Source organism: Pelodiscus sinensis, chromosome 9, assembly GCF_049634645.1.
Source record: "Pelodiscus sinensis isolate JC-2024 chromosome 9, ASM4963464v1, whole genome shotgun sequence".
NCBI classification, from domain to species: domain Eukaryota; kingdom Metazoa; phylum Chordata; order Testudines; family Trionychidae; genus Pelodiscus; species Pelodiscus sinensis.
The window spans coordinates 15,011,864-15,038,301 of NC_134719.1; the positions used below are offsets into that span (position 1 = coordinate 15,011,864).

Here is a 26,438-nt window from a genome sequence, read left to right on the forward strand (position 1 = left end):
GGTATAGTTAACCCCTTAGTCCCCAGGCTGCTGGATAACCCTCATGATCAAGACACCTGCATCAAGAACTTGGTGATTGGTGCATGTAATGTATTCTCCTTAAGATCTTTACACTCAACTTTTTCTTTCTTTTATTAATAAACCTTTAGATACTAAAGGATTGGCCCTGCGTGACCTTGTGGGTAAGATCCAAAGTGTAAATTGACTGGGAATGTGTGTCTAGTTCTCTGGGATCAGGAGAACCTGTTTGGGGTAGGTGAGATTGGGTTCTATAACCCCTCACCTGTGTGTAAGCCCTGAGGCTGATTGTGGCACAGGGAGAGCTGGGGATACAGAGGGGTTTTGCTCGTGAGGCTTCCTGCTGGCCAGATTGGCAGTTGGAGCACTTAGTGTAACTGGTTTGTGGGCTACTTGGGAAAGTTCTCCATTTAAGGGCTGTAAGCAGCCTTGGTTTTGGGCAATTCGCCCTGACCAGACGCCGTCATCCATGCCCAGACACGGCTCGGTCCGTCACACTGAGTTCTCATCAAAGATCACAATGGTCAAGAGAAGTGTGTTAGGATGCATCCACATAGCACCCTAAATTCAAAATAAGATATACAATTTGCACTATGCAAATTGCATATCTTTTATTTTGAAACTATTTTGAAATACCTTATTTTTAAATTTGGCACATCTACACAGCGCCAAATTTCAAAATAACACACTATTTTGGCCATCCCTTTTCCCTCATGAAATAAGGTTTACCGGATTGGCGAAATAGCGCACCTGTTATAGTGAAAAATATTTCTAAATAACTGGCAGCTTGTGTAGACACGGGTTAGCTATTTCAGAATACCTCCGTTATCCCAAAATAGCCGTGCAATGTAGACATATCCTTAGTTAGCAAGATTCAGAGGTAGCAGGATGCAGGTAAAGCGGGTTCATGTTTTTAAGTAAAAAAAAAAAATTGTTTAAAGAAGGACTGCAGAAATGTTTCAATTGTGATTGTTTGAAAATGAAATATTTCAAAGACATTTCAATTTTTGTTTGGTCATGAAAAACTGCAAATGAAACAAAATGTTCCTTTTGAAGGCATTCAAGAAATATATTTACCCTTTTTTAAAAACCAGATTCACAGGGCAGTAGGAATGAATAGGCTGGTCTGAGTGTACATACACAGGCTGCTTGGGAGGGACATCAAGACTAACTGCCAGCATGGTAGGATGTATCATAACTGCTATAGTCCCTTCCAATATCAGGTTCTCAAATGGTCAAATGACTGATATTGTAGATGCAGCCCTATACACAAGCACAGCAAATACTAATTATTTTGAGAAATAGGCCAATGACAAAAAGGCTGTGGCTTTCCCTACCGAGACACTGCACAGATTTGGTATGGCAATGGGTGGAGAGTAATTCCCATTCGGTATTCAAGGCTTAGCTTTACGTCCTTTGGAGCTTGGAATGTGAATTTCTGAAGGAGGGTGGTGAAGAACAGGAACAGCTCTGTTCTAGCCAGCTGCTCACCAAGGCAACCCCGCTTTCCTGAAAAGAAAACAGTTGTGCACATCAGCCAAAGGTTCTTGTCAGAACAGTTTAGGTCTCATGACAAATGAGGTGTTAATTTTCTATGGCAGCAATTTCAGAACTGTGGGGAAGAAGAGATGGATTTATCATCAGTCCCCACCCCCTTTCTGATTCACCATTTGGTGGTTTTATTACTAAAATTTCCTTTATTCATAACAGTGGATGTTAAGATTTGCATTCATTACATCAGTACTTCGGTAATTCCTTCTCATAATAGAAACAATGATGTTTGATAACTCTTGGAAGATCAACCACATCTCTGCAAGGCCATTGAAGGCCTGATCCACAGTTTAACTCTGCCATTACACTACTGCCTAAGGGTATGTCTACACTACCCCCCTAGTTCGAACTAGGGGGGGGTAATGTAGTCATACGGAGTTGCAGATGAAGCCCGGGATTTGAATTTCCCGGGCTTCATTTGCATAAAGCCGGCCGGCGCCATTTTTAAATGCCGGCTAGTTCGGACCCCGTGCCACGCGGCTACACTCGGCACGGACTAGCTAGTTCGGATTAGGCTTCCTATCTGAACTAGCTGTACGCCTCATGGGTGGCCCGGACTCTTAGTTTATAGATAAACTGCATAAAAAGAGAAAAAGTATTTCATTCTTTACTTAACCACACACACACAAAGACTGCTAATACTGCATGTTTTTAAGTTGCAGGAAAGTATTGATAGACCTGTGTATAAACAAGACTTGTGTAAAACTGTCGAATCCCTGCTTCACACAGTTTTGTTTGTGAAATCTTTTTTCTTTCTTTAAATTTGGAATATAGTATCAGGTGAAAATAGGAGCACGTCTAAACTACATTCCTCTTTCGATAGAGGAATGTAAATGAGCCTGATCGAGAGTGCAAATGAAACGGAATGTTAAAAATCCTGCGCTTCTATTGCATAATGAATTCTGAGTGCTTTTTTGAGAAAGGGTTTTTCAAAAGTGATAACACTGTCTAGACAGGGTTATTTTGAAAAAAACCTTTTTTGAAAAAGCGCTTGGTACTCATATTTAAATCCCCGCTTCATTTGCACTTTGATCTGGCTCATTTATATTTCTTTTTCGGAGAGGAATGTACTTTAGACGTGCTCTAGCTGTTTCTCATAAAAGACACAGAACCACCAGTTTTAATGTATATTCAGGTGAAAATCCATATTTGAATGAAAGTTTGATTTTCAGAACCTTTTTTTATGCTCTTGATGATGTGGGCAAAACACAAAAATCTACATCTACACAGGTGCATCTACGCAGGAGGGCTTAAACCAAAATAAGCGATGCAAATAGAGCTACATCAATTGCATAGCTTATTTCAAAATACCTTATTTCGATGACTGTCTACACAGCACTTATTTCGAAATAGAGCACTCTTCCTCTCACTTCCTTTACTCCTTGTACAGTGAGTGTCACTAGATTTGGAGTAAGCAGTCCTCCAGCTTGAAAGTATTTCAACATTATTTTGAAGTAACTGCCTTCTATGTAGACACAGACTAAGTTATTTCAAAATAACGCTAGTTATTTCAAAATAATGTTGCTGTGTAAATGTACCCTAACTGGCAAGCCTTTTGAGCAAGAATCAGAGAGAAGTCTAATCTACAAAGTTTGGCTTTAAAGCTGAACTTCCCCAAAAAGATGTGAGGCTATAATGACAGAGTCAAGTCTATGCCATCAGAGAAAAATGGGCTAGCTGTAAAGTTTGTATCCTAAATCAAACTGGGTTTAGGGGTTGATACTCCAGTAGTATTAAAATGACATTCATGGGAGGATGCAAACTGATTCTCCTCTGTTTTCTTTCTTCATTTTCACAGATATTTAAAGCCAGAAGAGACCATCGGGTGTATCTATCTCCTGCCTATAACAGGCCATAGAATGTCACCCAGAGATTGCTGCATCATTCCCACCAATTTGGGATGATCATAGAGCACAGCATTTTGAATCAAAGTGATGGAAAATCCATCACATCTTATAGTAAAATATTCTAATGGTTCGTTGATTTTTAGGAGGGTGCCTCAGGAATCTCCAACATTTTTATCATCTTCCTCTTCCAATAAGTGAAAAAGAATAGTGAAAGATGAGGAAGGCAAGTCTTGTCCTCACTCTGACGTTCCCAATAAGTGAGGTAGGCTACTTCCTCTTTCTACTACTTTTGGTTATGTCTACACTATAATTTCTTTGTTGCTATTGTTATGTCTAGCCCAGTTTTAGGAGAGAGCACTTTTCAACAATGACCTGTCCTTTACCTTTCAAAAGAACTGTGCAAGCTGGACAGGGACAGAAATGATTCTCATAATTTTCATTTTTGAGCTTTCCGTTTTCCATAGAGACTAAGGCTATGTCTAGACTGCACTGCTTTCCTAAGGAATGTGTCTGCTTTTTCAGAAAATGTTTCTCTTTCGCCATCCCTGTAAACTTCATTTTATGAGGAATAAGGGATGTGTCGAAAGAGCACTGTCTACACTGGCCACGAGTATTTGCGCAAGAACACTGACTTTGTACTGTACAAAATCAGTGCTTCTTGCACAAATACTCCGACGCTCCTACTCAAGGATAAGCCCTCTTGCGCAAGTATTCTTGCACAAGAGGGCCAGTGTAGACAGCCATGTTAATTTCTGGCGCAAGAAAACCCGATGGCTAAAATGGCCATCAGAGCTTTCTTGCACAAGAGAGTGTCTATATTGGCACGGATGCTTTTGCGTAAAAGCATCCGTGCCAGTGTAGATGCTCTTTTCCGCAAATACTTTTAACGGAAAAAACTTTTCCATTAAAAGTATTTGCGGAAAATCATGCCAGTCTAGATGCAGCCTGTGGGTTTTTGCCTAACATGAAAAAGGAGAGAGCCCAAGACTTGGTTCTATAATGCTAATGAATAGTATCATACACATGTTACCTGCAGAGAATGGGAGGAAAGTGTCTCTCTTCTTGAATTGACCGTTCTCCAGAAAATGCTTAGGATTAAAAGTATGAGGGGTTTCCCACTCATTCTTGTCAAACAGCACTGATGTTAAATTGAAAATTAAAACAGTACCCTAAAAAAAGAGAACAAAAGGAATTTACACCTATTCTATTTTTAAATGTGACCTAAAAGAGGTGAAAAAAGAGGCACCATGTTGTTTCTTTTTAATCTTTGAATATATATTCAAAAGAGCCAACAGGATTTTTTAAAGAATAATTTTCTACCCAGTTCTTTATATTATATTCATCTCAAATCTCAGATCTGACTTTCCTTGGTTTTGCTGGTAATCTCTGGGGGAGCCAGAATGAACAGAATGGGAGTAATCTTCGAAGACAGAAAACATTCTTCCAACTGTTTAAGCATTTGAGTTAAACAGGTGTTAATATCACATCAGAACAAAGAACACAGACAATAGTCGACTAAAAATCACTTCCTAACTCAACTTAGCAGGTTTGTTTCCTTCATAGGTGCAATACTATGGACCTACTAGTTCTCCTGCATCTCCTAGGAAAAACAGAGTAGGCAAGATTGAATTTCTTAAATAAAAACCAATACAAACGATAAACTCTCAGGTATCCTTTATACAACATAAAGAGTCAAAAAGAAGCAAAACCTACCCACCCACGTTTCTTTTTAAGAGCCAAATTTTCATGGATGTGGTGGATGTTGGTCTTGTATGACAGATATACATGTACAAAACAGCAAAGGGCAACCTAGGCTAGTTAGTGGGACACACGGAAAGGCCTCCTTCATCTCAGTGGACTGCAAAGTTGTTGTAACCAAGATGGTCTCTTGGGATAGGTCTCTTGTTAACTGCACTGGTTTACCTAAAATTCGTGGGGTGTTGTGGCGGGAGCCACCCTCACCCCATCCTCTCCTCCCCGAGGTTAAAGCAGGCCCCCCCCCCGAACTCACAGGCCCTGAGGCCTGGTCTGGGGGGTTTAAAGCAGGCCCCGAAGCCTAGTCTAGTAGCCACAACAGGCCCTGAGGCCTAGCCTCGTAGTCACCGCAGGCCCTGAGGCCTAGTCCAGCATCCGCAACAGGTCCTGAGGCATAGTCCACGCCCCGAGGGATTGGGGTAGGGGGGTCCGGGCCCTCCCTCTCCACCGGACCCCAACCCAGGGCCCTAATGGTGATGGGTAGTTCCCACCACTGGCTCAGCGGGGGGGGGGGGGGGGGGTCCTCCCCGAAACACGCTGAGCCCACTGGGGTTTTCCCTGCCCCTTGCCCTGGGTTGCTTCCTATCCCAGCCTTGTGCGCGACAGAGGTCCTACCTGGCGATGCTGGGCTGGCGGCGGCGGCAGCAATATCAGCTGGTCCCATCCCTGGGGCAGCAGCGCAGGGGATGTCCACTGCAACGGGGCGGACGCCCCCCCGGAGTCGGCGTTGGGGGCGTGCTCACCCCAGGGATGGTAGCAGCAATAGCGGCGGTCCCTCCGGCTCTGATTCTGGCAGCAGGTCCAGCTGTGGCCTGCAGCTGGGGCTGGAGCTCCTTCCTCCCCGGCGGTCCGCCCCAACTGAGCAGCCCGGCGGCCTTTTATAGTGAGGCTGCACTGCGAGCGGCCCCAGTAGGGCTGTGGGGGAGGGGCGTATTCTACCCAATAGACGGGCTCCCCTCCCACCTGCTCAGTGCGGGACAAGCTAGCCTTGTCACAGATGTACAGATGTAACCCACACACCTAGGCTATGTCTACACTTGTGCCTTCATGTGCAATAACGGCTGTTCTTGTGCAATAATCTGCAGTGCATTCACACTGCCCACCCGCTCCTGCACAAGAAGATGTACAGTATGGTGTGGTAAGAGACGGCTTCTTGCGCAAGAACTACACTCTTTTATTACAAGTGTAAGCACTCTTGTGCAAGAGCTCTTGCCAAGACAGCTTCCACTTTTAAGAAAAGAGCATAACTCTTGCGCAAGAAGCATAAGTGTGGACGCTCTCTTGTGCAAGAAAGCTATTTTAGCTATAGAGTTTTATTGCGCAAGAATCCCTGTCGTACGTCCAGAATTCTGGAGCTGCTGAAGATGAGATATTCCCCACCTGTCAATAAAAATCAGCCACTCCCATCTGCAGACACCAAGGCCCAGACCCTGTAAGGTATTTAGGCACATAACTCCTGCTGGTTTCCAAAAGAGTTAGGCACCAATATACCTTTAAGTTTCTGGATATAAGAGCCTGGATGACCTTTCATGAACAATAGCCACAGTGGTGAACTTGTGCTGGAACTAATTCCTAGTCCCTTTACTAGGGTTTCATGCAGTTAAAATAAATCACTTACACCATGTTTTATGAAGATAGATGCAAAATTCTGATCTGGATTTCAATTGTCTCAAAGCTTGGGAATGTGAGTATCAAGCTTTTGGTTAGGGAATTATAGCCTGATACTTAAAACTAGGGGCCATTATTCAAATGCAGCCCTGTATCCGGGTTGGGTCCCAAAATGGGTTCAGATTTGGAACTGGGCCCTCCTCAGGGCAAAGGTGTATTTGTCTGTGATGTTTCTTTGGGCTCATCTCTATGAAGTTCTTAAACCAATATGAGAAATGAAAGATACATTTCCTTCCAACTTACTTTCGGCACTTGGTATCCAGCCAGTGTTGTATCCCTTGTTGCCATTCTAGGCACACTGAAAGGCAAAATGTTGCTTATCCTTTGCACTTCGTGAACAACTGCATTGGTGTACGGCATGTTGTCCCTGTCCCCTAGGGTGGGCTGTCGAGACTGGCCAATCACTGTGTCAATCTCTGCTTGCACTCTCTCTAGGAAAAGAGCAGAGGTCATTATGGGTATGAGAACAAACAATATGTTCATGGAACAACATGCTTAAGCAGGACAGGGTGTAGAGATCATTGATTTTAAAACTATTCCTAAGAAAGTCCTATTTATGCACTGAAAACAGTATGGGTATGTCTACACTAGCCCCCTAGTTCTAACTAGGATTTAAATATCCCAGGCTTCATTTGCATGTTCCCGGGCGTGACATTTTTAAATCCCCTTAGTTCGAACTGATTGCCCGTGGCTACACGCGGCAGTCAGAAATTAATCTAAACTAAGTCCTTAGTTCGGATTAACTGTTATACTTCATTGCAGGAGGATTTAGTTCGGATTAACTTCTGACTGCCGCGGATAATCACGGGCAGTCAGTTCGAACTAAGAGGATTTTAAAATGGCGCTCTCCCGGGAATATGCAAATGAAGCCCGGGATATTTAAATCCCAGGCTTCATTTGCAAGTTCGAATGCACACATTAGCCACCCTAGTTCGGATCAGGGGGCTAGTGTAGACATACCCTATCAGTGAGCAATGAAGAGATCTGAATGTACAAATACGTAAGAAAACTGCAGCTGATTAGCCCTAGACTAGTGCAATGGGAGGGAGATGAGAACCATTTTTAAATGTAACTAAGGCATAATAGGAAAACCTCCTTTAATACCTACACGGAAAGCAAGAGGCATTTGCTCCACTTCTCAAAATCAAATGTAAAGGCATTAGCAATACATATTGGCTACATCTACATTGGCACACTTTTCCGGAAATGCTTAAAATGGAACAGTATTCCGTTATAAGTATTTCCGGAAAAAGCGTGTCTACATTGGCAGGATGTTTTTCCGGAAAAGCACTTTCCGCGTCATTTTCGCGATCAGAGCTTTTTTGCGGAAAAGACTACTGTGCTGTCTACACTGGCCCTTTTCTGGAACAGTTTTTCCGGAAAAGGACTTTTGCCCGAACGGGAGCAGCATAGTTTTTCAAGAAAAACACTGACAATTTTATAGTAGATCGTCATTGCTTTTCTGGAAAAGCAAGCGGCCAGTGTAGACAGCTGGCAAGTTATTCCGGAAAAGCGGCTGCTTTTCCGGAATAAGTGGCCCAGTGTAGACACAGCCATTTTGTCCCTGTTCAAAAGAGCAAAGTCAATTACTGGGCTGACCCAAGGGACTCTGAACCTTTGAATATTTATCTTCTGTCAGGCAACACTCTCCAATTGTTCAGGCAGAGGGTTATTCCAGCATCTTGCCAAGAGTCCAAGGATTGCACCCATTTTGTACGACAGGAAGGAGATTAAATCGGCCACAATTTTTAACTCAGGTCCCCCTTGTTGCCTCTGTAGCTCACATCTGAAGGCTGAAGAGGACACTGCCCATGGTCCACATTTTAAAAATCACGAAGCTACATTTACAGGCATGGAAGAGTTAAATGTTGTACCCAGTGTCACACAGGAAGTCTGAAGCAGAACCTGGACTAGGATTAGGGTGTCTTAAATCCCAGTCCTGTGCATTATTCAGAAAACCAACTTCCTCTTATATCAAGGTTTTTCGAGCTGTGGCTTGCACTCCTTAACTCTGCACTAGTTGCTGGGGGTGTAACTGAGTGGGAGAAAAAGGGGAAAAAAGGAAAGGGTTTCTGAATGCGGGGAAATGGCAACTGTGGGAAGAAAGCATCTTTGCTCAGACTGTTTATAAACCAACATTCTGAGTTCTGTGAAAAACCGGATGCAGCAAGGGTTAAGGGCAGAAATTCAAGAGATATTATGACCTTAGAAACTGAAACCTTGACCATTTACCTTGAATCTCTGGATTTGTGGCCATGTACAGCAGAGCCCAGCGGATGGTTGTAGATGTGGTTTCAGTTCCAGCAAAAAAAAGATCCAATGTGGAAAATACGAGATTTTCTTCATGGAAACTATAGTCAGTATCGGCCTTAGAACAAAGACAAAGTGGGAGGCACAAAAACAATATTTATTAGTATTATACAAAGCCATGGAAACATCATTCCAGGCTCAGGTACACAAACCGCTGGATGCCCTGAATTTCCACTGCCTTTGAGAGAGCTGAGCAAAGACAGCCCCTTAAAGGACAGCACCGTTACATAGAAACACTGTGCTTTTGGCATTAGTTTTGAGAATCAAAAATCTAAGCTGATTTTAGGTCTGAGCAGCAGGCCTGCTGGTGTCTCTGAAAGAGTCCCAGGCACTTTCACTGGCTCTTTGGTCTGGCCCCTAGAACACAGGCAAATATTCAACAAAGCACTACTGACTACTCTTCCCTGCTTAAGGCTCTACAGAATCAGCCCCAGAGATTTCGAACTTAACTAATGGAGGGTCAGCTGCTCAGACAACTCAATGGAGATCTCTGTCACTGTAGTTCTACTTCTAATTATTAAAATTAAAAAATATTTTGTTCCTTTTCACTTCATTCTAAAATTAAAAAATGTTTTGTTGTTGTTCACTTTATTCTCTGGTCTCTTACCTTTGCCATTTCCGTCAGATAACAGTCAATGAAGTCTCTGGTTTCTGAGGGATTCCAGTCCTCTTTGTGCTTTGCAATAATTTCCCTCACAAAACACTTCAGTTTCCCCCAGTTTTTGAAAATGGTGTGATGGGGTCCTGGGATCCACTTCATTAGGGTGGGGAAGGCGTTGTACAGCTTTTGACATACAAACACAAAACAGTGTGTTTTTTCCTCCTTTTATAAAAAACCATCTTATGATTTAATGTACCCCCATGCATTCTATTGGAGACACCACATTTATTAAACCACCCTAATACATAATTGCAGTATGGATGTGCTCAGAGACCTCAGAGGAGATCAGCACAGCAGCGTGCTAGGCACTTCACATCACCGTGCTAGGCACTGCCACGATTGCACAGGCATCTGATTCCAAGCCAGACAGTGAGAGCACTGTTTTAACCACCAGTCCATTCTTTCTAGCTAAGATATGGACTCTTTTCTCCAAGCCACATTTGGGTAACAACGTGTCCCTGGAAACCCGGGGTTTTTGTCTATCTCAGTGATCCAGCATCATTATAAAACACAGTGCTTTGTCCCTCCAAATGGGCACCTGAAGGAGCTGCTGGCTGGGTGACTCCCTGACTTTGATGGCAGGTTGACTGTGCCTCCAGGATCATCTCCCACCTGGCCTATTGCACAGGGACACCGTGCCACCCCCACTGCCGCAAGCAAATCTACACTGCTACACAAGTCTTAGAGGGTATGTCTACATTATAAAGTTAGTTCGAATTAACTTTCATAGCATCTATACATACAAATTGCTAGTTCGAACTTAATTCGAACTAGCGGAGCGCTTAATTCGAACTAGGTAAACCTCATTCTACAAGGATTAACACCTAGTTCAAATTAAGTAGTTCGAATTAAGGGCTGTGTAGCCACTTAATTCGAACTAGTTGGAGACTAGCCCTTCCCAGATTGCCCTGGTGGCCACTCTGGGCCAAACCAGGGAAACTCTTCTGCCTCCCTCACAGCCCCAGAGCCCTAAAGGGGCACGGTCTGGCTACAGTGCTTATGCCAGTTGCAAGCCTGCCAGCACCCAGCCAGCAGACCCTGCACCTGGCACGGCATGAGCCAGCCACCCGCTGCCACCCAGCCCTCTGCCTCTTCCCAGGACCAAGCTGGCAGCTCCCAGGAGTCTGCCCGGGGCCGCAACAGGCGGGCGCCCACCTGGTCTAGTGCAGAGTTCGTGGACCTCATTGAGGTTTGGGGGGAGGCCTCCAATGTCCACAACCTTCGCACTAGGCACAAGAATGCGGCCGTCTAGGGCAGGATAGCTGCCAGCCTGGCCACCAAAGGCCACATGCAAACCCAGGAGCAGGTTTGCATGAAAATCAAATTGGTCAAGTGAGACCCCCGACCCTGAGCTTAGAACATAAAAACATAAGAATGGCCATACTGGGTCAGACCAAAGGTCCGTCTAGCCCAGTAGCCTGTCTGCCAACAGCAGCGAGCACCTGGTACCCTGGAGAGGATGGACCAAAGACAATGACCAAGTGATTTCTCTCGTGTCCTCCATCTCCAGCTTTCCACAAACAGAGGCCAGGGACACCATTCCTACCCCTGGCTAATAGCACTCCATGGACCCAACCTCCATGAATTTATCTAGCTTCTCTTTAAACTCTGTTATAGTTCTAGCCTTCACAGCCTCCTGTGACAAGGAGTTCCACAGGTTGACTATGCGCTGTGTGAAGAAGAACTTTCGCTTATTAGTTTTAAACCTGCTGTCCATTCATTTCATTTGGTGTCCTCTAGTCCTTCTATTATGGGAACTAACGAAGAACTTTTCTTTATTCAGCCTCTCCACACTACTCATGATTTTATAGACCTCTATCATATCCTTCCTCAATCTCCTTTTTTCTAAGCTGAAAAGTCCCAGTCTCTGTAGCCTCTCTTCATATGGGACCTGTTCCAAACCCCTAATTATTGTAGTTGCCCTTTTCTGAACCCTTTCCAAGGCAAAAATATGTTTTTTGAGGTGAGGAGACCACGTCTGTACACAGTACTGAAGATATGGCATACCATAGTTTTATACTTCCCCTCCACCTTCTTCCCCTGGCTTCCCCCTTCCAGCTCCCTCCTCCTAAGTTTCAACCTCCCCTCTCCCACCCTCTCTCTTCCCCTCTCCCACATCCTTTTCCCAGTCTCCCCAGAGGTTGATCAGTCTCCCCAGTTTTGTTAAATAAAGAGAGTTTCTATTTTTGAACACACGTGACCTTTATTTTTTACATCAGGAAGGGGGGCTAGGAAGGAGTAAGTGGAAGGAGGTGAGGGAGGAATGGGGCACGAGCCCCTGATGGGGAGAACTGGGTGGCTCTGCAGGCTCCTCAGGGTGGAAGCTCTCCTGCAGGGCCTTCTGGATCCTGACAGGCCCCCGATTGACCCCCCCAGATGGCAGCCTGTGGCAAGTGCAGCTGGGCTGATGGCCGAGTTCTGTGTTGTGCCGGGCACTCAGGGCACTCCAAGCCAGGACTGCTTTGCTGTCCCTCATTGAGTTAGACAAGTAAGCAGGGAACCCTGAGAACTGTCTGTCCGGGGTGGGGGTTGGATCCCTTTAAGCACAGCCCTCCGCTAGCCTGAGGCAGCAGCTCCACACTCTAAGTTCTAACCTGCTGCCCAGCCTTAACTTCAGTTCAGGGTCCACTCAATGTGGACATGCTACTTTGAATTAGCAAAACGCTAATTTGAATTAGTTTTTAGGTCTAGATGCACTAATTCAAATTAGCTTAGTTCGAATTAACTAATTTGAATTAAGTTAGCTCCAATTAGTGCTGTAGTGTAGACATACCCTGAGATATCTCTCCCCTAAGCACAGTCCAAGGCCCTAGGAGACAGCCAGGAAGGGCGTTGCTTGGGATCGGTGAAGATTTGTCACCCTTTTGCCTTCCTTTCTCCTAGGCACACCTCCCTGATGCCCACTGAAACTGTTCACTGGGTCTTCATCCCCATTAGACATCGCACTATGTGCATGGGGAGAGGGGACACTGGTACCGAAAATTCAGGCTAGAGGATCTGGCAGGATTACCTTCCGGGGGGCAGGGTGGAAGAGAATAGCTAGAGGGGGAACTGAGGTGGAGAGAGATTTATTGGGAAATAGGACAGCAAGGATGCCCTAGCCAGGATAATTTCACAGTTAATCTGGGACCAACAGGACTCTGTGACACTGAAATTGCTGGAGGTGGGATCATTGAGTTCATGTGGCTATAGGCAAAATCAAATGAGCTCTACCTGGTTCCAAATACTTCCCTGGAGATACATATTCTCATCAATCAGTCGCAGTAACTTCTGGAACTGACTGTCATGATATTCAAACCGGTCCCCGAATGTGATGGAGCAGATAATGTTGGAAATAGCATTGTTAATTTTAAAATGAGGGTCGAAAGGTTGCCCTGGAAGAGAAAAAGGGAGAAATTGGGGTTCTTCTGGCTTTTGTAGAAAAGGGGAAGAAAGTTGTTGACAGGCATAAACTATGGCTGTGTCTACATTGGCACCCCTTTCAGGAAAAGGGATGCTAATGTAGACTTCGGAATAGCAAAATCTGCAGGGGATTTAAATATCCCCTGCGGCATTTGCATTTACACGGCTGCCGCTTTTTTCCGGCTTGGGGATAAGCCGGAGAAAAGCGCCAGTCTAGATGTGATTCTCCGGAAAATAAGCCCTTTTCCGGAGGATCTATTATTCCTACTTTAAAGTTGGGCTCTTTAAAGTAGGAATAAGAGATCCTCCGGAAAAGGGCTTATTTTCCGGAGAATCACGTCTAGACTGGCGCTTTTCTCCGGCTTAACCCCAAGCCACAAAAAAGCAGCAGCCATGTAAATGCAAATTCCGCGGGGGATATTTAAATCCCCCGCAGATTTTGCTATTCCTAAGTCTACATTAGCATCCCTTTTCCTGAAAGGGGTGCCAATGTAGACACAGTCTATGTGTATGAAATCCATTCTCAAGATGTGCATCTATCACACTCCTCTGCACACGCTCAGACACATCCCTTCAGCAACGTTCGCTGCATTGTCACCTGAGTATTGACAAAACTGTTAAACTTGTAGATGGGATGAGCTGCCTTCTGCTGCATGGAGCAGGACTGCCGGTTCAAGTCAGTTTTTGCTCTGCATAGCGACATTTCTACATTTCCACACAGGTCTCAGCCTCTTTTTGTGGTGTTGGGAGGTTCCACATATATGTAATTATGAACCACTTTCTCTCCCCAATCATTAAACTTAGCAATGACAGATATAAGAACATGAAACCCCCAAATCACCAAACTTTTGGATCTTTATACAGATCTGGACCATGACAGCAAGGTGCATGTATGTCCCATGGGCTAAACTAAATTCCTGAAATGAGCGCTAGGAAAGATCTAGATTTGAATTCATATTTCAGGCACATCTCTCTTATTTCACATTCATTGCTACAATTTCTGATAGAACTCTCTCATTCTCACCTTTTTCTTCTTCAAATGCTTCTGTGAGGTATCTGCTCTCCTGCAGTATGCGTTCTTCTAAGCTCCTCTTCCCCAGGCCAAAGTTCCTTAGAGTTGATAAAGCAAATCTTCTTTGTTGTTTCCAGCTATGTCCATTGGACATTATTAATCCTGGGGTGAAAAATGACAATTGGTAATGGTCATTACTTTCACACTCCTTTCCTTTTCAAGTTTAATTGAAGTCTGGTTATTTGTCCACACAATATTCTCTTCTGTTCTGTTCTGTTCCCCATGCTCATCACTGGAATCTCTGAGGGTATATCTACACTACAAAGTTAATTTGAAATAGCAGCCGTTATTGTGAATTAACTTTAATAGCATCTACACAAACAAACCACTCTTTCGAAATAAATTCGAAACAGTGGAGCCCTTTTTTCGAATTTGTTAAACCTCATTTTAGGAGGAATAACACCAAATTCAAAATAGCTAATTCAAAATAAGTGCTGTGTAGACACTTATTTTGAATTGGGGGCCTCCAGCCCTTCCCAGTTCCCCCTGGTGGCCACTCTGGACACAACCAGGAAAACTCGTTTGCTCTCCCGCCCCGCCCCCCCCCCCCCCCCCCGCCGGCTCCGGAGCTCTTAAAGGGGCAGACTCTGACCACTGGGCACGTGCAAGAGACAGGCCTGCCAGCAGCCGCAGACCTTCAGCCAGTGGCCACATGATGGAAGCCAGTGGCAGCCAGCTGTCTCCCCGGAACAAAGGGGCCAGTCAGACGCCGAAGACAGCGCTTGCCCTCATGGACTAGTGTAGAGATCATGGACCTCATTGAGGTTTGGGGGGAGTTCCCCAATGTCCATGATCTCTGTACTAGGTGGAGGAACACGGCCGTCTATGGCCGCATAGTGGCCACCATGGCCAGGAAAGGCCACAGGCGCACCCAAGAGCAGGTGTGCCTGAAGGTGAAGGAGCTGTCGCAGGCGTATGCCAGGGCCACCAGGGGCGGAGCTGCAGCAGGGGCTGACACCTGCCCCTACTTCCCCACCCTCGACTAATTCCTGGGGGGCAGGGCGGTCCACGCCAACCTGGGAGGCAGTGAGCTGGGACCGGAGGGCCCTGACCCGGGCACACCAGAGAGCCACCACCAGCTGTCCCGGCAGGGTCGTCAAGGGAGGCCATACCAGGTAAGTGCCAACACTGTCCCCTACCCAGGGGGGAAGCGGAGAGGGAGACCAGGGCCTGGCTCTAAGGCAGAGCAAGGCAACAATAAAACAATCAACCCAGTGATACTGGTCTAAGTGCCCCGGCCTTGTTCCAGGCAGGGCATCAAATAACCTTGGCCCTAGGTCAGGGCGGGGCAACAAATACTCTAAATAGAAGTTCAAGAGGCCCTGGCCTGTCTCAGGCAGGGGCAATAAAGTTCTTAATTAGGAGGGCCCTGGCCCTGGTTCAGGGCAGGGCAGCAGCCCTGCAGCTTTAAGAGGCCCAGGCGGCAGCAAAGACGCACAGTTTCAGTTCAAGGGTAAAGTCAGGCCCTGATTCAGGGCATGGAAACCAACACAACACAGGTTTGGGGGTCTCCTTGTTCAGGAGGGAGGCAAGTGGATCGCTTGCTGAGGTGGTGAGGGGGAGACTGACACCTGGTAGGCGGGTGGCAGAGGGCACGCAGGCCCACCCACTCCACTGCACCCCAGCCCAGGGCCCTGGATGCAGCAGTGCAGCTGCTGCTGGCTCAGCGGGAGCTCGAGCCTGCAACACGCTGGCCTAGGGCTTTTACCAGCCCGTGCTATCCCCCTTGCCACTTCCTGTCTCCCCCTCAGCGGGTACCTGAGTCTGTAGCAGGTCATTCGGGGAGTCGAGGGTGGTGTCCCAAAATGGCTCCTGGAGAGGTTCCTCTGCCTCCTGCACAGTGGGCGGCCACTCCACCTCACTGCACCCTTCCCCCTTAAGTCCAGTTCCCGCCTTCCGGGACTGGGCCTTTGCTCTTCCTCAATGCGGGACAATGCATCCGCATTTGCGTTGTCCTTTCCTGCTTGGTGTTCCAACGTAAACACATATGGTTGGAGGGACAGGTACCGGTCCATGATGTGGCTGTTGGTATCACACATTCGGTGGAGCCATTTTAGGGTAGCGTGGTGAGTAAAAAGAATAAGGGTATGTCTACACTACAGCGCTAATTCGAACTAACGCATCTAGAACTAAAAACTAGTTCGAATTAGCGTTTTGCTAATTCGAACTAGCGCGTCCACATTAAGTGGACCCTGAACCGGGCTTAAGGATGGCCGGAAGCAGTGCCGGCAGGGCATCAGAGGAGGACTTAGAGCGTGGAGATGCTGTCTCAGGCTAGCCGAGGGCTGTGCTTAAAGGGTCCCAACCCCCACCCCGGACAGACAGTTCTCAGGGGTGCCCTGCTTGCAAAGCAGTCCTGGCTTGGAGTGCCCTGAGTGCCCACACTGGGCACATCACAGCACTTGGCCATCAGCCCGGCTGCACTTGGCGCAGGCTGCCATCTGGGGAAAGGGGGCAATTGGGGGGCTGAAGGAGAGCTTCCACCCCTAGAAGCCTGCAGAGCCAGCCCAGTCCTCCCCATCGGGGGCTCGTACCCCATTCCTCCCTCATCTCCTTCCACTTTCCCTTCCCTAGCCCCTCTTTTTGATGTACAAAATAAAGATAACGTGTCTTCCAAAATGGAATCTGTCTTTATTGAACAAAACTGGGGGAGACTGGGAAAAGGGGTGGGAGAGGGGAAGAGAGAGGCTGGGAGAGGGGAGGGCAACTAAAATGATCAGGGGTTGGGAACAGGTCCCATATGAAGAGAGGCTAAAGAGACTGGGACTTTTCAGCTTAGAAAAGAGGAGACAGAGGGGGGACAGGCTAGAGGTCTCTAAAAGCAGGAGCTGGGTGGAGAGTGTGCATACAGAAAAGTTCTTCATTAGTTCCCATAAAGAAGGACTAGAGGACACCAAAGGAAAGGAATGGGTAGCAGGCTTCAAACTAGTAACAGAAAGTTGTTCTTCACAAAGCAAAGAGTCAACCTGTGGAACTCCTTGCTGCAGGAGGCTGTGAAGGCTAGAACTGGAACAGAGTTTAAAGGGAAGTGAGATCAAGTCATGGAGGTTGGGTCCATGGAGTGGTATTAGCCAGGGGGTAGGAGTGGTGTCCCTGCCCAAGGTTTGTGGAAGGCTGGAGAGGGATGGCACGAGACAAATGGCTTGGTCACTGTCTTCGGTCCATCCCCTCCAGGGTCCCTAGGGTTGGCCGCTGTTGGCAGACAGGCTACTGGGCTAGATGGACCTTTGGTCTGACGCAAGACGGCCATTGTAAGCTCAGGGCTCAGGGTCGGGGGTCTCAGTGGATCCCCTTGATTCTCTTGCACACCTGCTCCTGGGTGGCCAGGCTGGCAGCTATCCTGCCCAAGCCGGCCACTTTCCTGTGCCTAGTGCGGAGATCGTGGACGAGGTCCACGATGTCCGCACTAGACCAGGCGGGTGCCAGCCTCTTGCAGTCCTGGGCAAGCTCCCAGGAAGAGGGGGAGGGCTGGGGGGCATCAGGTGGGTGGCTCGATCCGTGCCAGGTGCAGGGTCTGCTGGCTGGGTGTTGGCAGGCTTGCACCTGGCACAGACACCGTAGCCAGCCCATGCCCCTTTAAGGGGTCCGGGACCGGGAGGGGGTCAGTAGAGTTTCCCTAGTTCGAACTAGGCTTAATCCTCGTGGAATGAGGATTACCTAGTTCGAACTAAGCGCTCCGTTAGTTCGAATTAAATTCGAACTAACGGAACGCTAGTGTAGCGCCTATGAAAGTTAGTTCGAACTAACATCCGTTAGTTCGAACTAACTTTGTAGTGTAGACATACCCTTAAAGAGTCTCCCAGGAAGTAGTACCTTAGTGCCTCAAAGGCCCACTTTACCGCTAGGGCTTTCTTTTTAATTACGGCATACTTACGCTCTTGTGGGAACAGCTTGCAGCTAATGTATAACACACTTCACTCTCAACCTCCTGGGACAGCACTGCACCCAGTCAGCAGTCAGTTGCTTCTGTCTGGACTACAAAAGGTCACATAAAGTCCAGGCTAAACAACACAGGTTCACGGCATAGGGTGTCTTTCAGGTCTTGGAAGGCGGTCCCACATTTGGCTGTCCATCTTACCCTGTGTGGGCTATCTTTGGTGAGAAGCTCCATGAAGGTGCTGTTAGGGATGCAAATGCATAAAACGGTGATAATAGCCCACCAATCCCAGAAATTGCCTCACTTTCCTCTTGGTGGTGGGAATCGGATAACTTTGAATGGCCTCCACCTTACCCACTAGAGGATGTACCAGGCCCTTCCTAACAGATACCCCAGATACGTTGTCTCTTGCCAATTTTACACTTTTTTGGGTTGGCTATTAATCCAGCATCTCAGAGAGTCCTTAAAACGGCTGCTACTTGCAGGAGGTGTTTTTCCCAGACTCGACTATAAATTACTACGTTGTCCAAGTAAGCCGTGGCGTATTTTGTATGTGGGGCGAGTAAATAGTCCATCATATGTTGAAACGTGGCTGGCACTCCAGGAAGACCGAATGGCATCCTTACAACGTGGAAGAGTCCGGAGGTGGTCATAAAAGAAGTCTTTTCCCGAGATTCGGGTTCTAAAGGGATTTGCCAATAACCTTTCATGAGATCAAGGGTAGTGATAACATTGGCGGTTCCTAGGCGATCTAAAAGCTCATCCGTCCACGGCATGGGGTACACGTCAAATTTGGAGAATGCATTAACCTTTCTAAAATCTATGCAGAAGTGGATGCTGCCATCCGGCTTTGGGACCAACATCACCGGGCTTCTCCACTTGCTCTTTGAGCATTCTATCATCCCCAGTTCAAGCATTGACTGCACTTCCAGCTATAAATTACTTCCATGATTTCCTGCATCTGGCAGGGTAGCGGACGGTTGACCTTACGTACCACTGGTTCAGGGGGAGTCTGGATGTAATGAGTTATAATGGTGGTACGCCCGGGCTGAGAGGTAAATGTTTTTTTGAAGGACTCTATGTGGCGTCGGGCTTGCTTTACCTGCTCCTCCAAAAGGGTATCCACAAGTTCTGGTTCTTTGTCATCGTGCATGTTGGGCAGCTGAGGTCCCATCTCTGGTTCAGACGGATATGGGGTAATCATCAAACCCTCCCGGTCTCGCCATGACTTCAGTAGGTTTATATGATAGATTTGTTTCTTTTTCTTCCAGTTGGGCTGATAGGTTCAATAGTTCACCGGTCCAACCTGGTGGACAACTTCGTAGGGTGCTTGCTACCGGCCGAGGAGTTTTGACACTCCGAGGGAAGTAAAAGTAGGACCCGGTTCTCCGGTTTAAGGGTTCACTCCTGGGACCAGCGGTTGAAATTCTGCTCCTGGGCCCTTTGGGCCTCATGAAGGTGAGGAGGTCTGCTCCCAAGTCTCTCTGATCAGGTCGAGGATGCCCCAGTGACAATACCCATATAGCAGATCGAATGGGGTCTTCTGCAAGACCTTTCAGAGCTGCTGAAATTCTACCAGGAACTCCTCCAGACCTGGAAGCTATTCTCAGCAACCAGGTCCATTGTGGCCACTGAAGGAGTAGACCTCCTCGCGGAGCCCCTACTCCACAATCCAGCCTTGTGTGTGCAGGTGGTAGAGTCTCCTTCAGTGTGCTTGAGGCTGATCCTGGCAGAAACCACCAAGGTCGGAGACCTCCTGGACTACAACGAAGGGACTAGGTGGATCCTCGAGCGCTCGCTCAGTGCATGGGGCTCTCCATCCCTCCACTCCCCCTGCGGCTACTCCAGGAGGTGAAGGTGATTTTGTCGTGGCCTGCTCTTGACTTCCTGCAGCGAGCCCTGCGAGAGGGTACGCCCCGCCCCTCCCTTCCTGCAAACCATCCATTTGTCGTTCTCGGGCTCTTGTTCTGCAGGCCCCCCTGGCCACCCTATCCCTGGACCCTAAGACGGCTGCAAGATTTGTAGCTGGTCAGCTTCCGAGCCGCGCCAAGAGAACAATCTATAGACGCTTGTGCTCCACACTCTGCATTTCCTCACCCTCGTGTCTCTCCCTGACATCAAATGGTGGGACTATTTAAGACCTGTGAAGGGTGGGGAACCTCGATGCACCAGCGTATATTCCACCCTAATTCCACAGCCCATCGGGGACATCAGTTGGAGACTCCTTCAAAGAGCTGTGAGCATGGGCGTGTACTTGATGTGATTCAGCCCTAACCCAGATACCTGCCCCTTTTGTGGCATGAGGGAAAACCTGGTGCATGTGTATCTGAAATGTGCCAGGTTGCAGAACCTGTTCCGGCTCCTCCAGAACCTCTTAGGGTATGTCTACACTACCCTACTAGTTCGAACTAGGAGGGTAATGTAGGCATACCACACTTGCAAATGAAGCCCGGGATTTGAATTTCCCAGGCTTCATTTGCATAAGCGGGGAGCCGCCATTTTTAAAACCCCGCTGGTTCGAACCACGTGCAGCGCGGCTACACGGGGCTCGAACTAGGTAGTTCGAACTAGGATTCCTATTCCACAAGGTGTACCGGTAGTTCGGAATAGGAATCCTAGTTCAAACTACCTAGTTCGAGCCCCATGTAGCCGCGCTGCACGGGGTTCGAACCAGCGGGGTTTTAAAAATGGCGGCTCCCCACTTACACAAATGAAGCCCGGGACATTCAAATCCCGGGCTTCATTTGCAAGTGGGGTATGCCTACATTACCCCGCTAGTTCGAACTAGCGGGGTAGTGTAGACATACCCTTACTGAGGTTCTGGCTGCACTTCTCCTCACACCTCTTCATATTTTTATTTATGCACACCCCATCCCTCAAAGTCATGGGACCTCCTTGACAACCTTCTCCTGGCCCTGGCAAAAGCCGCCATCTACACCACCAGGAGGAGGATGCTGGACGAGAGGATGCTCTGTGACTGTGGGGCCTACTTTCATTCCTCCTTGGTTTCACGCATCCGGGCAGAGTTCACTGGCTCCATCGACAACTTTGAGATGCAGGGGGCGCTGTCCAAGGTTCTTTGCTCAGTGTTCCCATCTGGATCCCTCATTTTGACATTGTGACCTGCATCCCTCACCCTTTATTTTTCCACAGTGACCAGTTGAACTTGGATCCAGTCATCCCTCCCAGAAGGCTTCCCATGTTTTCAAATAGTGCCCCACTACAGAGACATGAGAACATGTGTAAATATTTGCAAAATCAAATCAAGTTATTAAGGCCCAGATTCTCAAAGGTATTTAGGTGTCTAACTCCAATTGATTTCTCTAGTAGTCAGGCACTGGGATGGGGTGTATCAATTCTGCACTGGAATAGCAGGGGTTAACCTTTCTCTCTTGGCTGAGGAGGCCACACCCCCTCAACTCCACTGGGCATTCTCCAGCTGGAGAGAGGATATAAAAGGCAGCAGAACAGCTCAGTCTGGGCTGATGAGGAAGGAGGTGTCCTCTTGACTCTTGTGGGAGAGCTGCCCTCAGTGCAGGATGTGGAGCCTAGACGGCCGGAGATGGACCCCTACACACAGACTTGAGATGCCACAGAGAAGGGAGTTACTGTGGAGACCCAGAAATAGTGAACTGCAAAGAGTTGGGTAGAAGGTAACCAGGGAAACTTGGTGATGAAGAACTAGAGACAAGCTCAGTGAGGTTTGGTAGGAAACCTGCCTTGGGTTCAGAATCTGGTGGAGAGGGCAGGCATGATTCCCACCTCGAAACTCATGGCCTGGCTTACTAACACTATTGACTCTGGCCTCTATGCTGCACTGCCCTGATGGCAGGGGTCCATATGATTGACTCTGGCAGCCCTTATTGCAGGCATCGTATCACTGACTTAGGCAACAGGGCCATGCAACCCCGAGACTGGGGGCATCCCTAGAGAGGCAAGCACAGGCTATAACGCAGCCTGACCCCAACCCCAAAAGAGTGACTGGCATATCAACCCTGTGATAGACACCTAAACACCTTTGAGGATCTGGTCCTAAGATATTACCGTAGCACAGACTTCAGTTCATACACATAAAGTGTAACCCATTTGCAGAATCAGGGCCTTCATTTTCAGAAACGGTACATGAGAAATACTGGAAGAAAACTCACCAAATGTCTTGAAGAATTCATGGATAATAGGAAATTGTGGTCGATCAAGAAAGTCATCGCCCTGATGGACAAGCACTTCCTTCACCAGCTGGAATCCATTTACAATCACAAATGTCATGCTACCCATCTGTGTGCTGAAAATGTTGCCATATTTCTCAGCAAGCTGGAAAAATTAGAGCATGTGCATTAATTCATGTTTATTTTGTATGATAACCAGAACTAGAGCTCAGGTGATGACTTCTTACTCTTATTATTGTACTGCTACTCCTACTAATTTGTATTACAATAGGAAGGAAGGGCCTGGCTGTTTAAGCACTGATTCAAAAGCCATTGCCTGAGCGCTCACAACAGGACAGACATACTGGTAAATAGTAATAAATAAGTAATAAATGATAATAATAATAATGTGTCATTCGAAGAAGTAAGTTTTGCCCATGAAAGCTCATGATACCGTCTACATGTTTTGTTAATCTTTAAGGTGCTACTAGACTATTTGGATATTATAAGCCTTCTCTTGCTTTTCTTTCTGTAATATCTAATAAACCTTGCATTGATTCACATTTAGAGATTTGTGTCTTCTTGGTTACCCACCGAGCCTTAGAGCAGAGTTTGGCTGGCTCAGCCTCTGAAGTAAAACATTTGGTGCATCGAGGAGGGTAACCAACTAGAACAATTGCGATGTGGGCAGGGAAGGCACAGAGTCATGGAGTGAGTCGAAACCCAGGGTGAAGCACCAGCTTTAGGAAGTGCGGGGCCCAATTTGAACAATTTTGACGGGGCCCCGCAGCAATTTTAGTTGAGCAACACCCTCCCCAAAAAACAGCACACAAAAAATCCTCTGTCAATACACACACATACCCTCCCGCACGGCAGGAAAACCCTGCGCTAAACTCACACCTTCTGTGGCGCAGGCAGCTGACACACTCCTCCTCAGGGCCGATGCCCCCTCCCACAGCGTGCCCAGCAGGGGCGGCAGGTTTGTATAATTTTTGGTGGTGCCACATTAGCCACACCCACTTACCCCCATTAACCAGGCCTCTGGAGGTAACACGCTCAGGGAAAGATGGACACATGACCAGAATTAAAGGTGTCATGTCACTCCTCTCAAAGGGCTTTTCCCACCATCCTCCTACCAACAGGGATTAGTTTGCGCCCCCCTCCCCATGCAACTATCCTGTAATTGCATTAAACCAATGTGTGTGACATTAACTCGGGGGCAGAGAGACTGGGGGAAGTGTTTCCTCTAAGGCTATGTCTACACTCGCAGCTTCTTACGCAAGTATAGCCGTTCTTGAGCAAGAACCCACAGAGCAGCCACACTGCCCGCCTGCTCTTGCGCAAAGAAATTCACAGTACGGCATGGTAAGAGAGGGTGCCTTGCGCAAGAGCTATGCCCTTTTCTAAAAGGTATAAGCTCTCTTGCACAAGAGGGCAGTATGGATGCTTGGCAGGGATTTCTAGTGCAAGAAACTCCTATGGCTAAAATGGCCATTGGAGCTTTCTTGCGCAAGCAAAAGCACAGCTCGCACATAGCAATGTGGGAGTGTTCTTGCACAAGACCTCTTGCACAAGAACCCTTGCACAAGATGTTCTTGGGCAAGAAGCTGCCAGTATAGACATAGCCTAAGAGTTTCCTCCCATGAGAAGAATGGATTTTGGGTTGTGCACCAGTACTGAGTTCATGTGACTTGTTTGGATGTGCCACTGTGGCACCCAAGTTGTTAATAAATATTTTATAAACCTTTATCTTTTCTCTCTGCTGCCATGTCTCCTCCCCTTGCTCCATCAGCTCCCCTGGTGCCTGCTGCCCCCCAACTCCTCACCCTCCTCTGTTGTCCTGACTCTTGCCCTTCTCACTGCCCTCAGCCCTCCGGCAACCTGCCCCCCTCCATCAGCTCTTCTCTCCCCCCTGTGCCCATTCCTCCAGTAGCCCCACTCTGATCATGCGAGCTACCCCTCCTCATCCCCTCTGCTAACACCTCCCTCTACACACCTGCCCTGCATCTCTCTTCTGGTGCTGGCCCCTCCCATGCATGTGTCTGCCCTTCTGCTTCACCCCCAGAATCCCCTGCCACCTGCACCTTCCCTTAGCCCTGCACCCTCCTGGTGCCTCCCCCTTTCCTTACTGCCCCTGCCTCCTTTGCCCTTTTTTCCCTTTGCCCTTTGACCCCCTGGAATTTGTCTTTCCTCCACACTGTCCCTTGGTGTGTTCCCCTTTCTTCCCCCTCCCCCTCCGCACAAGCCCCTTCCTCTCCCACCCCTTCCCACTAGTTTTCCCCCCTCCCCTACCTTCCACTTTGCGGGGCCGGAGTCTACGCTCGGACCCCAGACTCCAAACCCGGAGCTAGGCCGAGCAGCACAATGTGGCTCCGAACAGTTTTAAAGTCCTGGGTCGTGATATGATGTCATACCCGGGTGTCTCCCCACTTACCTGGGAATGCCGCACATGGCAGCAGCGTGCGCCAGCGAGGGGGAGCCGCACTGAAAGCTGCGCAGGGCAGGGACAGGACGGGGCCGAGAGGGACACTCTGGGGCCAGGGTGGGAGGATGCGTGGGGGGGCCAGCAGGTGGGGGCCGGGGACTGCTCCAGGCAGAGCCAGGGGAGAGACCCAGCTCCAAATATTGTTGGAGCAGGGCCCCCTGCTCTGAATATTGGTGGAGCATGAGCACCACGAGCGACGAGCCCATATAACTTGCTGCCCATGGCGCCCAGCACATTTCTGGGTTCAGGGCATAGGGCCTTTAGGCACAAGGCCCGATTCTGGGGAATCGGCCTAAGGGCGGCCCTGCCAGGGTGGCCGGCAATGTCAATGTGGGGCTTAGTGGTGCAGATGTTAGCCCGGGTGACACCCCGGTGATTTGGGATGCTGATTTGTAAGTTGATAGAGGACCTACCCCAATAGCTCTAGAAAAAGTGTCTTCAGTAATTAGGACTGGATCAAGGGAAGAAATTGGCAGCAGTGGGGGTTTTTGACTGCTATCCGTGATCTATGGCAGATCAATCGGAAGCAGGGGCAAACCATCAAAGCCCTGTCCGATGACATGCGGGCAGCGAATGAGCACAGTGCTCTGTTGTGAGAAGTGCTGAAGAGTGCGCAGCAGGAGGGCCACATGCCTCCATTCAGTCACATACATTCGTTCCTGCCTTCAGGCACTCACACAGGCATATGGGTTGCAGAAGGAGGCAGGGCATGTAAATCCTGGAGGGGCTGTCTGCTCATCATGGCTGGCGAAGCTGGTCAGGAGGAGAGACACTGGCTGTAGAGAGGAGTTTCTCAAGAGGAGGGGAAGAAAGAGAGAGGTCTCACATGTGCTCGCTCTCCTTATATAGTATTTGAATGACTCCTGTGACTGATTCACCTCCTCATCAGGGAGCATGCCCAGACTTCCCTGTATGCAGCAAAAGTAGCGGTCTGTGATGACTCATCACCATGTGTCCAGTCTTAGCATTGCAACTTCAAACAAAACACACCCACACAAACACAGGGGAGAAGGCAGGTTAGAACAAATTACAAAACGGCTGAGAGTTACAAAAGTTACAAAGTTTCAGCATACAGGAAGTTTGAGAGTTACAAAGTTTTACAAAGATTACAGCAAGTTGCGAGGTTGGACAAAGATCACGAGTTGCAGTTTAAAAACCTTAGACCTTACAGTTTACTGTAGTTACAGAAAAGGCATGCATAAAAATCAAGCTCAGGCAGAGGCTTTTTTATGCAACAGCAGACAGCACTCCCAGTGCTTGCTCCCCTACCCCACTTACCTTCTCAACGGCGATATGAGGCCGTTTGACATCAATGTAGAGTAGGTTGCCCAGGAAGGGCAGGGGCAAAGGTCCCGGAGGGAAATTCCTCGGTCGTCTCCTTTTCATGACATCAGAAATCAGCAGGAACAGGCCCAAGAACACGGCCAGTGTCTGAAAGGGCACAATCTGCCAGAGCCACAGTAACCCAGGGGTAGCCTGCAGCGACATCTTCCCCAGCCAGGTGTGCACCTGCAGCTGAAAGAGGGAAGTGTGACAGGGGCAGAGAGAAACCCGGTTGCAGCGGGCACAGCCCCACCCTCCTGCTGCTGGTGCCAAAGGAGGACAAAGTTTACAAGCCAGATCAAAACAACCTCAGACAGGTACAAA

The 26,438-nt window shown here is 48.1% G+C and overlaps 1 protein-coding gene across 1 annotated transcript; it reads right to left on the minus strand.

The window, feature by feature from the left end:
* Positions 1-987: 987 nt before the first annotated feature.
* LOC102451199 (cytochrome P450 2J2-like) lies at positions 988-26,438 on the minus strand. Its single transcript, XM_075936104.1, has 9 exons — positions 26,070-26,438; positions 22,310-22,472; positions 14,237-14,386; positions 13,024-13,184; positions 9,757-9,933; positions 9,072-9,207; positions 7,083-7,270; positions 4,447-4,585; positions 988-1,527 (listed from the first exon to the last, which is right to left on the minus strand). Exons 1-9 carry the CDS (start codon positions 26,277-26,279, stop codon positions 1,352-1,354), a joined length of 1,500 nt encoding a protein of 499 aa, XP_075792219.1. The 5' UTR covers positions 26,280-26,438; the 3' UTR covers positions 988-1,351.